Raw genomic sequence first — 13,026 nt, forward strand, 5'->3', positions numbered from 1 at the left:
TCTGCCGTCTATCGTGATGGGAAATGTGCGATCGTTGGCAATTAAAATCGACGAGCTCTCAGCACTGGTACGGAGTCAGAGGGAATACCGAGAGTGTAGCCTGATGTGTTTCACCGAATCATGGCTGCACCAGGACATTCCCGATGAGAATGCTTCCGTGGAAGGCTTCCAAATTCAAATTCAAATTTTATTTGTCACGTACACAGTCATACACAGTACGATATGTAGTGAAATGCTTGGACAACTACTCGTGACCTAAAGAAAACAAAAAAAGGAAAGGCTATGAATAAGATAGGAAATAAATATGAAAAATTAAAAAGGGTAAATTTAACTAGGAAGGAATAAAATATAAATTAAGGTTAAAAATGAAATAACTGTACAACACAAATTAGAATGAAGGGTAAATTTAACTGGGAAGAATAAGATAAAATATATAAATTAAAGTTGAAAATAAAATAACTGTACAACAAAATACACAATACACAATATAGAACTATATAAGAATGTATGAAGAAATCTAAATATAAATAAATATATACACAATAACAGCAGCTGTACAAGTATTAACTGGAAATGAAGAATATAGTGACCAGTGTTGTGCAAAAACAATGTCCAGAAAGTCCAGTGTGTGTGTAAGAACCATATGTGTGGGTCAGTACTGTGTGGTGGTGTGATTGAGAAACCGTATCGCCTGCGGGAAGAAGCTCCTCCTCAGTCTCTCTGTGTTGGTCTTCAGGGAGCGGAATCGCTTTCCTGACCTCAGCAGAGAGAACAGTCTGTTGTTGGGATGGCTGAGGTCCTTCACGATCTTCCTGGCCTTGGTCCAGCACCGCCTGCTGTAGATTGAGTGCAGGTCAGGGAGCTCGGAGCGGATGGTGCGCTCAGCTGACCGCACAACCCTCTGTAGAGCTCGTCTGTCCTGCATGGTGCTGTTCCCGAACCAGGTTAAGATGTTTCCCGCCAGGATGCTCTCTATGGTGCACGAGTAAAAGTTCCTGAGCACCTTGGAGGGCAGTTGGAAGTCTCTCAAGCGTCTGAGGTGGTAGAGACGCTGTCGGGCCTTTTTCACCACGGTGTTGATGTGACAGGACCATGACAGGTCCTGCGTGATGTGAACTCCGAGGTATTTGAAGCTGTCCACTCTCTCCACTGGGCACTCGTTGATGACGGGGGTCTGGTAGTTCCTCTCCTGCTTAGTGCTGAAGTCCACTATCAGCTCCTTTGTCTTACTGACGTTTAGAAGGAGGTTGTTCCTCTGGCACCAGTTCTCCAGATTCCTAATCTCCTTCAGGTAGGCCGTCTCGTTGTTATCAGAGATCAGGCCCACCACGACGGTGTCGTCAGCAAACTTGATGATGGTGGTGGAGCTGGTAGTGGCCACACAGTCATATGTGTACAAAGAGTACAGCAGGGGGCTCAGAACACACCCCTGGGGGGCTCCAGTGCTGAGAGTGGTGGAGGCTGAGACATGTCCGCCCATCCTTACTGCCTGTGGTCTGCCAGTTAGGAAGTTGGAGATCCACTGACACATAGATGAGCTGAGTCCCAGATGCTCCAGCTTGGTGGTGAGTGTGGAGGGAATTATGGTATTAAATGCAGAGCTGTAGTCTATGAAGAGCATTTTAACATAATTCCCCCTTCTAGTGTCCAAGTGAGTGAGTGATGTGTGGAGGAGATGAGAGATGGCATCGTCTGTGGAACGATTTGGACGGTAAGCGAACTGTAGTGGGTCCAGTGTGTCTGGTAGTGAAGAAATGATGAAGTCTCTGACCAGGCGTTCAAAGCACTTCATCACTACTGAGGTGAGGGCTACAGGGCGATAGTCATTGAGAGAAGCAGGGTGGGGTTTCTTCGGGACAGGAACAATGATGGACTCTTTGAAGCATGTGGGGATCACCGACTGAGATAAAGAGATGTTGAATATCTCAGTGAACACAGGAGCTAGCTGGTATGCGCAGTCTCTTAGGATACGACCTGGGATGCCGTCTGGTCCTGCTGCTTTCCTGGTGTTCACTCTCTTGAAGGCTCTCCTTACTTCATGCTCGGAGATGACGAGCACGTTTCCGGTGCTGGCAGTATCTTCCTGTCTGCAGCCGTTAGCGCCGCTAACACTAGCATTGTTGGAGACCTTAGCTGCAGCCTCGAAGCGAGCATAGAAAGTGTTCAGCTCAGTGTTCCACACTGTTCGGGCGGACAGGGACAGCATCGCTAGCGGTAAGCGTAAAGGAGGTGGGCTTGCTGTTTTAGTTAACAACCGGTGGTGTAACCCTGCCAACATAACAATCAAAGAAAGGATTTGTTGCCCGGACACTGAACTGTGTGCTGTTGGACTCAGGCCGTATTATTTACCCAGGGAATTCTCTCACGTCATCTTGGTGGCTGTCTATGTTCCCCCCTCTGCTAACCCCACAGCTGCATGTGACACTATCCACTCTGCCATAGCTCGGCTACAGACTCAGCACCCGAGTGCCTTTATTGTGATCTCGGGTGACTTCAACCATGTATCACTGGACAATACACTACCAACATTCAAACAATATGTGGACTGTCCCACCAGGGGAGAGAAAACTTTAGACTTACTGTATGCTAACGTCAAGGATGCATACAGCTCCTCCTCCCTCCCCCCACTTGGTAGGTCAGATCATAACCTGATTCACCTCACCCCCCGCTATGTGCCAATTGTGAGGAGGGAACCTGTGACCACCAGGACTGTTAGGAGGTGGTCAGAGGAGGCAATAGCGGAACTACAGGGCTGTTTCGAGGTGACCGACTGGGAAACACTCTGTGAGCCTCACGCCGAGGACATCAATGGGCTTACTGAGTGTATCACAGGCTACATAACTTTCTGCACCGACTCCATTGTTCCAGCTCAAACTGTTCATTGTTACCCAAATAACAAGCCGTGGGTGACTAAGGACATCAAAGCCCTCCTCAACAACAAGAAGAGGGCTTTCAGAGGGGGCAACAAAGAGGAGGTGAGGAAGATCCAGGTGTTACTAAAGGACAAGATCAGAGAGGCTAAGGACAATTACAGGAGGAAGCTGGAGTGGAAACTCCAGCAGAACAGCATGAGAGAGGTGTGGAGGGGCATGAAGACCATCACTGGATTCAGGCCAACCAACAGCAGGGGAGCTGAGGGAGGTGAGAATAGAGCCGACGAGTTGAATCTGTTTTTCAATAGATTCGACACCACAGTGTCTGCTCCCACCCCCACAACCTCACCTGCAGTCAGCCTGGAATCCAGAGCCACACCACTGTGCCAGCCTCTCTCTTCACATGTTGCCTCCTGTGAGATTCCTGACACCCCTCCCCCACCCATCACCTTCACTCAATACCAGGTTGAGATGCAAATGAGGAGACTTCACTCAGGCAAGTCTGCTGGACCAGACGGAGTGAGTCCCCTTGTCCTCAAGACCTGTGCCCCCCAGCTGTGTGGAGTCTTTCATAAACTGTTTATGCTGAGTCTGAGTCTGCAGAGGGTCCCGGTGATGTGGAAGACATCATGCCTCGTCCCTGTACCAAAGACGCCTCGTCCCAGTGGCCCCCAGGATTACAGGCCCGTGGCACTGACCTCCCACATCATGAAGACCCTGGAAAGGCTCATCCTGGACCAGCTGCGACCCATAGTAAGACCACATCTGGATCCCCTTCAGTTCGCTTATCAGCCTCGTCTCGGAACAGAGGACGCCATCATCTACCTGCTCAATCGTGTCTACACCCATCTGGACCAGCCGGCGAGCACTGTGAGGGTCATGTTTTTTGACTTTTCCAGTGCTTTCAACACCATCAGGCCGACCCTCCTGGGTGATAAGTTAGCAGCGATGCAGGTGGATGCTTCTCTGGTGTCCTGGATTGTTGATTACCTGACAGGAAGACCACAATATGTACGTCTCCCACAGTGTGTGTCTGACAAGGTGATTAGCAACACAGGGGCACCACAGGGGACTGTCCTCTCCCCCTTCCTCTTCACCCTCTACACCACAGACTTCAGCCACTGCACAGAGACCTGCCATCTTCAGAAGTTTTCTGATGACTCTGCGGTGGTTGGATGCATCAGCAGGGATGATGAGACAGAGTACCGGGCTGTGGTCGACTCCTTTGTCACGTGGTGTGAGCAGAATCATCTGCAGCTCAACGTGGCAAAGACCAAGGAACTGATCGTGGACTTCAGGAAGACCAGGAAACACTTGACCCCTGTTTCAATCCAGGGGGTCAGTGTTGACATTGTGGAGGACTATAAATACCTTGGAGTACACATTGACAATAAACTGGACTGGGCTAAAAACACCACAGCACTTTACAGGAAGGGCCAGAGTCGTCTCTATTTTTTGAGGCGACTGAGGTCCTTCAACATCTGCCAGAAAATGCTGAGGATTTTCTATGAGTCTGTGGTGGCCAGTGCGATCCTCTATGCTGTTGCATGCTGGGGGAGCAGGCTGAGGGTCGCAGATGCCAACAGACTTAATAAACTGATCCGTAAGGCCAGCAATGTTGTGGGGATGGAGCTGGACTCCCTCAAGGTGGTGTCGGAGAGGCGGATGCTGTCCAAGATAAAGACAATGTTGGATAACACCTCCCACCCACTCCATGACATGTTGGTCAGTCACAGGAGCACGTTCAGTGAGAGACTGAGATTACCGAAAAGCACCACTGAACGACACAGGAAATCATTCCTGCCTGTGGCCATCTCCCTGTACAACGCATCCACTTAACACACTGTTTGCTGCTACAGCTACACATGTTTCTTTTCCAACTATTTATTTATAAGTGACTTATGTATGTATGTATGTATGTATGTATATATATGTATATATTGTACTATTCTTAGTTAGCGTATTGTCTGTCTTGTCTTAATGTTGGTTTAAAATGGAGCACTGTAACAAAAAATAATTTCCCCCAGGGATCAATAAAGTATTCTGATTCTGATTCTGATTCTGATTAATATTTCAATAAATTTCTGCACCCATTTTAAGTGGGCAAAATATAAAGAAATGAGGGACGGCTCAAGTCTTTACTATACTTTGTGTTGGTAAGCTGTAAAAATGTCTGAACTTCTCATAGTTTTTAATTTCTAACAAATGTTCTTCCTTTTTCTTCCCTCTTCCCCTGTTCTCTTCCAACAGAGCAGAGTTATGCGTCAATATGGCCCAATTTATGAGGAACTAGTTCTTTCCTGATAGCGAACGGGAAAAGTACAGAATCAATCTCTGTCTCTCTCTCTTTCTCTCCCATGGCATTGCCCATCATGAAAGCCCCCGAAAACACAAGTCACTGCATTAAAGTGCATTTGAGATACATACAGGACACCCTCCCTAAGCAAACTAGGCACCCCACATGCTTGTAGGGATATTAAATGCACGCAAATACACAAACACTATTAATTATCTGTATTCTTTTTTCCTGGGAAATACTTCAAACGTATACATTCCTCCCAGGAAAATCTCTTCCCTTTCCCACAGACAGGAAACACCAATCACTCAGGACCCAATCAGCAGAACCAGAATCCACTGGATTCTACACAGTTCTACACCACATGCAACCCTCTCTGCGTCTAATCAACACCAGCGCAGCAAACTCAGCCCACTCAGTGACTGGGCTTCATGTGCATGCCCTCCCTTACAGCTGGCACTGCTCTCATTATGGACCTAATCAGTACAACCAGGGCTCTTGTCAAGACATTCTCCACAGAATAGTCTCTCTTTGATATGATGCAAATGCCGAATTCCAAATATCCTAATTTTCGGAGATTCAACTGGATTTGTGAAAGAATAAAAAGCTCTGTTTCAGATCCTCAGCCACACAAAACCCCTCATCAATGGAAGATGCTCCACTTGGACAGAAAATTCTTGATGACTAATGTGAGCCAGTAGTTCAAAGCTACTTCTAAATGAAGCGTGAGTACCAACCAGGTCCAACACACTAATCTAATTTGTAGCTGACACACTTGGAATTGCAAAGATCAACCAGAAAATTACAACTACAGCCAAAACGTGTGTCCTTGAATGTCTCTGTATGTTTTCTTTTTTCCTTCCAATATACTGCATGGTCATGTTTTAATGTGTGTTTCTCACCACCAGCAGCAGCAGCACCATATCAGCATGGTCACACACACAGGCTACATGTAGGGCTGTCCACAGGTCTTCGTCCTGCAGGTTGACGCTCAAGCCTCGTTCAATCAGAAGTTCTGCTGCAAAGACATTGTCATGGCGGGCACACTGCAGAATGCAAAAAGAAGGAAATTACAGTACAGGGAGTGCAGAATTATTAGGCAAATGAGTATTTTGTCCACATCATCCTCTTCATGCATGTTGTCTTACTCCAAGCTGTATAGGCTCGAAAGCCTACTACCAATTAAGCATATTAGGTGATGTGCATCTCTGTAATGAGAAGGGGTGTGGTCTAATGACATCAACACCCTATATCAGGTGTGCATAATTATTAGGCAACGTCCTTTCCTTTGGCAAAATGGGTCAAAAGAAGGACTTGACAGGCTCAGAAAAGTCACAAATAGTGAGATATCTTGCAGAGGGATGCAGCAGTCTCAAAATTACAAAGCTTCTGAAGCGTGATCATCGAACAATCAAGCGTTTCATTCAAAATAGTCAACAGGGTCACAAGAAGCGTGTGGAAAAACCAAGGCGCAAAATAACTGCCCATGAACTGAGAAAAGTCAAGCGTGCAGCTGCCAAGATGCCACCAGTTTGGCCATATTTCAGAGCTGCAACATCACTGGAGTGCCCAAAAGCACAAGGTGTGCAATACTCAGAGACATGGCCAAGGTAAGAAAGGCTGAAAGACGACCACCACTGAACAAGACACACAAGCTGAAACGTCAAGACTGGGCCAAGAAATATCTCAAGACTGGTTTTTCTAAGGTTTTATGGACTGATGAAATGAGAGTGAGTCTTGATGGGCCAGATGGATGGGCCCGTGGCTGGATTGGTAAAGGGCAGAGAGCTCCAGTCCGACTCAGACGCCAGCAAGGTGGAGGTGGAGTACTGGTTTGGGCTGGTATCATCAAAGATGAGCTTGTGGGGCCTTTTCAGGTTGAGGATGGAGTCAAGCTCAACTCCCAGTCCTACTGCCAGTTTCTGGAAGACACCTTCTTCAAGCAGTGGTACAGGAAGAAGTCTGCATCCTTCAAGAAAAACATGATTTTCATGCAGGACAATGCTCCATCACACGCGTCCGAGTACTCCACAGCGTGGCTGGCAAGAAAGGGTATAAAAGAAGAAAAACTAATGACATGGCCTCCTTGTTCACCTGATCTGAACCCCATTGAGAACCTGTGGTCCATCATCAAATGTGAGATTTACAAGGAGGGAAAACAGTACACCTCTCTGAACAGTGTCTGGGAGGCTGTGGTTGCTGCTGCATGCAATGTTGATGGTGAACAGATCAAAACACTGACAGAATCCATGGATGGCAGGCTTTTGAGTGTCCTTGCAAAGAAAGGTGGCTATATTGGTCGCTGATTTGTTTTTGTTTTGTTTTTGAATGTCAGAAATGTATATTTGTGAATGTGGAGATGTTATATTGGTTTCACTGGTAAAAATCAATAATTGAAATGGGTATATATTTGTTTTTTGTTAAGTTGCCTAATAATTATGCACAGTAATAGTCACCTGCACACAATGATATACCCCTAAAATAGCTAAAACTAAAAACAAACTAAAAACTACTTCCAAAAACATTCAGCTTTGATATTAATGAGTTTTTTGGTTCATTGAGAACATGGTTGTTGTTCAATAATAACATTATTCCTCAAAAATACAACTTGCCTAATAATTCTGCACTCCCTGTATTGTTAGATTTATTGGAACCACAGGAGTGGTTCAGTGCACATACACTAATAAGTTGTAAATATGGAAAAATGTCCAGCAGTAGTAAATAAAATTTTGCCACTGTCACGGAGGAATGTAATACATTTTTGCAAAAATAAAGGCATGGACAACGGTTATAAGTATAAACATGTTACATTTATATGAGTGACAATATCATTCTGTGAGGACACATAACAATGTCCTGATTTTTTAAATCTGTGCATTAGAAATGCAGGAATTCCAGGGAAGATGAATGTGAGTGTAAAAAATGCCACTTCCTGTTAGGGACATATCTTACCAAGTGTAGCAAGGATCCCCCAGAGGAAATGGGAGTGTTGGGGTCAACACCTTCTTTCAGGAGGCGCAACACTGCAACACACCAAACATCCATATGTTAGCACCTGCTGTTTGCGAGGACAGGCAGCGTGCTTAAGGCAAGCACAGTAGACACATACGCAAACACAGGCATCACTATCAAAACCGATGTGTGTCGAGTGAGTGTCCTCTGACTGTCCTTGTTACGTCAGTGCGGATCAGTGTTAAGTTGTGCGTGCATGTTTGGTAACCCCTGTTTTCTGACCTGCTGCTGGGGCAACAGCGAGCCACGCAACCCAATAACACACTGACACAGATCGACTAAAGGAAACATAAACCATTACAAACAAGCTGACACAGTCAGACATAAACAGATAAGCAGACATGGTTAACACAGATAAGCAGGGTCCTAAGATTTTGCTATAAATTTGATGTGTTTTTAAAGAAATAAATGTGAACGTAGCAGCACACAGTGACAGAGCGAGAGCGACAGGACACTGGGGTGTGCGACAGATGAATAGAGACTGATAGTCAAAAAGAAAGGCAGGTGGAGCGCTGTAGTTTGGACACATGTGAATTCAGTGACACTGACAGCACTAGACGGCTGCTGACTGAACCGAGGAAGACCTTATACCAACACTGTCACACAATCCTACCACATATGCCACATACACAAACGCATGGCACACAGAGCCATGGCAAAATATTACACTTTAAAGTTTTTGCTAAAATCTAAAGGAAAGGATCTGTTAAACATTACTGTCTTAAAATTTACTAGCATTGCAAATGGATTCACCTGCGATAAATATGTGTATTTTATAAACACAGATAACTGTTTGAAGTGTGCATCGTGCATTTACACACCATCCACAACTACAATATATGTTAACGAACTAAAACACCACATCAGAAATCAGGGAACAATTAACAATGAGCTGGTTGGCAATAAAAATTCAGAATTATCTTCAGATATTAAGCAAAGTAAAATAAAATCTCAATAATTTAAACATTTATCAATCTAACGTAATATGATGTATGGTTTGGACATGGCAGACCTGAAAACAAGATTAGAAATGAGTATATGAGAGTGACAACTTAGGCTGAGCAGTTTGAAGACAAAGTTAAAGGCTGAGATCATTTGGGACACATACAGAGCAGGGATAGTGGATATATTGAGAAAAGCATTTTGCCCATGGAGTCGTCAGAAAGGAGGAAAAGACGACTGCAGGAAAGGTTGATGGATGTAACGCAGGAGGACATGCAGGGGGTTGGTGTGCAGAGGGTTCATGTGTTGGTATAAGAAAGGGGAAAGGGTGAGATGGAAGAAGAGGATATTCACTAATCACTTGGTTGGCCTATCATTGTAGAGGCACATGCACACATATCAAGCAAGCCAGACATTATACAAAGAATGTTTTTCCATTCTTCTCATGGCTGCAGTGCTTAATAGCATTTAAGTGGTGGATGAGTAATAAACAGACCAGTGCTGGATCCAATCAGCATAATTATCTCCTCAAGTCTCCATATGCTGCAGAGACACAAGACTGTAAAACATCAATTAAAGTACATCTAAAGCTGAATTAGTTACGGGGGAATTGATAATGTTCCTGCTTTCTTGTCTATTAAACAATATATCACAACTCATCAGTGAACTCAGAAGGGCAGTTTTTAAGAATGTAAAGCATCTTGTGATTCACAAATGGTAAAAGTTGGTATATTGAAGGTTGGTATATTTTCCTGGTTAGGATAAACTCGGGTTTTAAAATGACCCAACTGATGGAGTTAGTTAGTAAGGAGCTTTCATTCAACCTGCCTGGATTTTATGGCCCACAGCTGCAGACAGGTCAAGGGTCAAGTGGTTCATAATGTCATCAAGTAGCAAATGGGGAAAAAATGTTTGTCTGACAATATGGCCATCGGGAATCAATAGTACTGTTGCACGCGTGTCCATCTGTTGTGTGCATTAGTAGTAAAGCTGCCAGCTATGCTAAATATCACTAATATTGAAGGCTTTCATTTAAAAATGCTTTGTGTGTCTTATGATCCCAAACATATTTTGTATTATACCTTTATGTAGCTTAGATTAAGATAACAGTTATTATTTATTATTGTAATTTGCACTGCTTTCTTACAATGTCAGTCTTACTTTCGCTGTTTTTTTTTAACTAACTTCATTTGTACATTTTTTTTGCTTTTGATCATTGCTGTATTTATCTCCATAGCATAAGGCTCTTACCAGGTGCCTTTGGCACTTTAACTTAACTGATGTTTATTGCAGACTGTACTATTTTTATACTTTATACTTTATAATGCTGCTGTAACACAACAATTTCCCTTGTAGGATCAATAAAGTATCTATCTATCTATCTATCTATGAACACTGAAACAAGTTTTGCTTCCTGTAGGCAATATTCCTGTCAAGTCAAACTAGGGGCATCCAATTATCCCTGTCTAATGTACGTCAAATAATGGAAGACAATAGCAAACAAAATCCCAAGACTTTGTTCTCAGCATAAACATGGTATAATCCAAAGTTCAGATAAAGTTTATACAGAACTTCAGAAGCCTGATTTAGACAGCTCAGGTAGGTGTCACCCAAAGTTTGAGTCTTTTTAGTGCAACATTCCCTCTTTGTGTCACTAAGTCTTTACAATAACTAAGTGCAGAAACAGTAGGCAGGGGAAAGTCAAATTTAATACCATGAGCTTCCAAAAAAACCTGAATGTATTGAATTTTATCCCCTGTTTGTTCCTATGGAATCATCTTTACAAAGGATCTGTCAAAGTCCTGCATACACAGAAGTAACGATTAACACAAGCAAAGTTTATTGAAGAAAGATGAAACAGTGTGAATCCATAGTTTAAATCATGGCTTGACAGACTAAATTAGTTCTTGATAACTCTATAATCCCAATAAGGTAATGGGATTTCAACTACAAAAGGAGAAAGCCATTTGTCAAGTCAATAGCAAAAGGGATGCATGACACTGTTTGTCTTAAAGCTACTAACGACGAGCTGTTTTACATTATGAGGTGATGCCACATTATCACGTAACTAAAATGCAAAAGGAACCCTGGAGTTGTGGCAGCTATATATTTATCTCACAGCACAGCCACAACATTAACTGTCTTTATATATTTATTAATTTTTATATGTGAGTCGGTGTATGTAAGTGTGCCACCCTTCAATCAGGCAGTGAAATGAAGAGTGCGCAAAAACTAAAGTCAACTATCTTTTCTGGACAACCACAAAACAGCTGTTCAAGACGTATGTGCAGTTTCCATGGCAACCACATAGGACCTGATAGAAAAAGAGTAAGCACGACGGAGAGAGAAGAGAAAGATGAGAGAGAAATCTAAATTAGCTACAGATTGACAGGTGGACATGAATAGAGCATTATGACCTTGATAACTACTCAGATTCTTAAAAGCCAAACCTGTGACATCTTATTGGCCTTCTTCTTCTTCCATGGAAAAAATACTTCACAGTTACATCCCTACAGTAAGATATTATAAATACAGCTACATCCAATACATAAAACTGTACATGAAGTTAATCAGTAACTCTCCTGAAAATCCATGCTTTCATTTAGATATTAACTCATGCTTGTGTTCAGCACCTTCAGGACCTTTTGCCTACACAGTATATTGCAAAGTATGTGCAGTTCACTGTTAAAAAAGCAGTTCTCCACTCAGGAAAATTAGATTTACATATTGTTGAACTGGAACTGCTTGAAATAGATACAATGCCCCACGCTGACTGTTGTGCAGATACAGTGCAAGGTTGGATGTACTTTTCTCATGGCTCTCTTTTCAATTCTGTGGCTCTTCTTTCTCTTGCTGTACCCTGACATTCTATGAATCTGATCAAATCTCTGTAATGTGCGCTCCATAATGTGCCACTTACATCAGCATTGCCAATTTTCTTCGTATGGCAACCAGACACATTCTTCTCATGTAAACTATCATTCCTTGGCAGCCCTATATGAGATTACGTTCAAATCCCTTACTCTTATAAATGCGTCTGTCTCTTGGGTCCTTATCACAGAGTCATGATCACAAACGGGGGGCCGTCTCACCTCACTGCCCCATGTTTTTGAAATGAGTTTTTCATTCCTCCTTTGTTTCATTCATGATGGAAAAACACAAGTGTAGAGTTTTCAAATAGATAATGAGTCTTGTAAGAGGGAACAGGGAACCACTGCCTACTTATCCCCAGAAAAGGCCATGTAATGGAATTCAGCTTCTGTAACCATGTAATAAATGCCACCAAAGGGGGGCAATGCATGCTCACAGTATTTGAAGTATTTAATAGACAAAACCCCTCCATAAATGTTGACTTGCAACTTTGTTTAAGTTGCGTCCTCCAGTGAAAGAAACACATTACTCTAAAAGACAACTCTCAGACAAATGGTGCTGGTGCATATTTTATCTCGCTTTCTTTTTTCTACAATGAAGCACTGGAATTCTCCTCGTAAAATCATGCCTGCAAAAAGAAAAAAAAGAAAAACTGAAATTGGTTATTTGTGACAGGAAAGGGAAAGTGGGACCGCAAATTGAATGTGAATGCATTTTAATCCGGTTTTACAGCCGGCCATTTTAGGGGAAACTGTCATTATGTGTACTTCTCTTCCTTTGTGTAATTTTAATTAAAATACTCAAACGTAGAAAAAAAACATCTAAATTAAATTCCATCTTCAAACCGAGCACAACTGTAAGAAATGACTTCATAACATTCACATCCTTTGCTCATTTTACCTGTCTGGACACTCATGACTCATCAAATGAAGTATACATTTAATATTAGAAGGTCGGAGAAGTATGAATTCCAGTGTAAAGTTTCATTGCAATATGACAAAAGTTGTCATTAAAGCACATTTATGAAGGATG

At 43.0% G+C, this 13,026-nt stretch overlaps 1 protein-coding gene across 8 annotated transcripts in view; it reads right to left on the reverse strand.

Moving 5' to 3' along the window:
* myo16 (myosin XVI) overlaps positions 1-13,026 on the reverse strand; it is a 121,994-nt gene that overhangs the window by 79,908 nt on the left and 29,060 nt on the right. For all 8 annotated transcript variants that reach the window (XR_014908045.1, XM_085385685.1, XM_085385686.1 and 5 more), the window contains exons 3-4: positions 8,122-8,192; positions 6,072-6,215 (exon numbers count right to left, since the gene is read on the reverse strand). Coding sequence is in view for 7 of the 8 variants with exons in the window: in XM_085385685.1 (XP_085241811.1) it covers positions 6,072-6,215; positions 8,122-8,192 (215 nt within the window). In the remaining variant the exon portion in view is untranslated. The remainder of the gene's footprint in view (positions 1-6,071; positions 6,216-8,121; positions 8,193-13,026) is intronic.

This window comes from Rhamphochromis longiceps, linkage group LG16 (genome assembly GCF_057381845.1).
Source record: "Rhamphochromis longiceps isolate RC_006_pf linkage group LG16, R_longiceps_female_GT1.1, whole genome shotgun sequence".
NCBI classification, from domain to species: Eukaryota; Metazoa; Chordata; class Actinopteri; order Cichliformes; family Cichlidae; genus Rhamphochromis; species Rhamphochromis longiceps.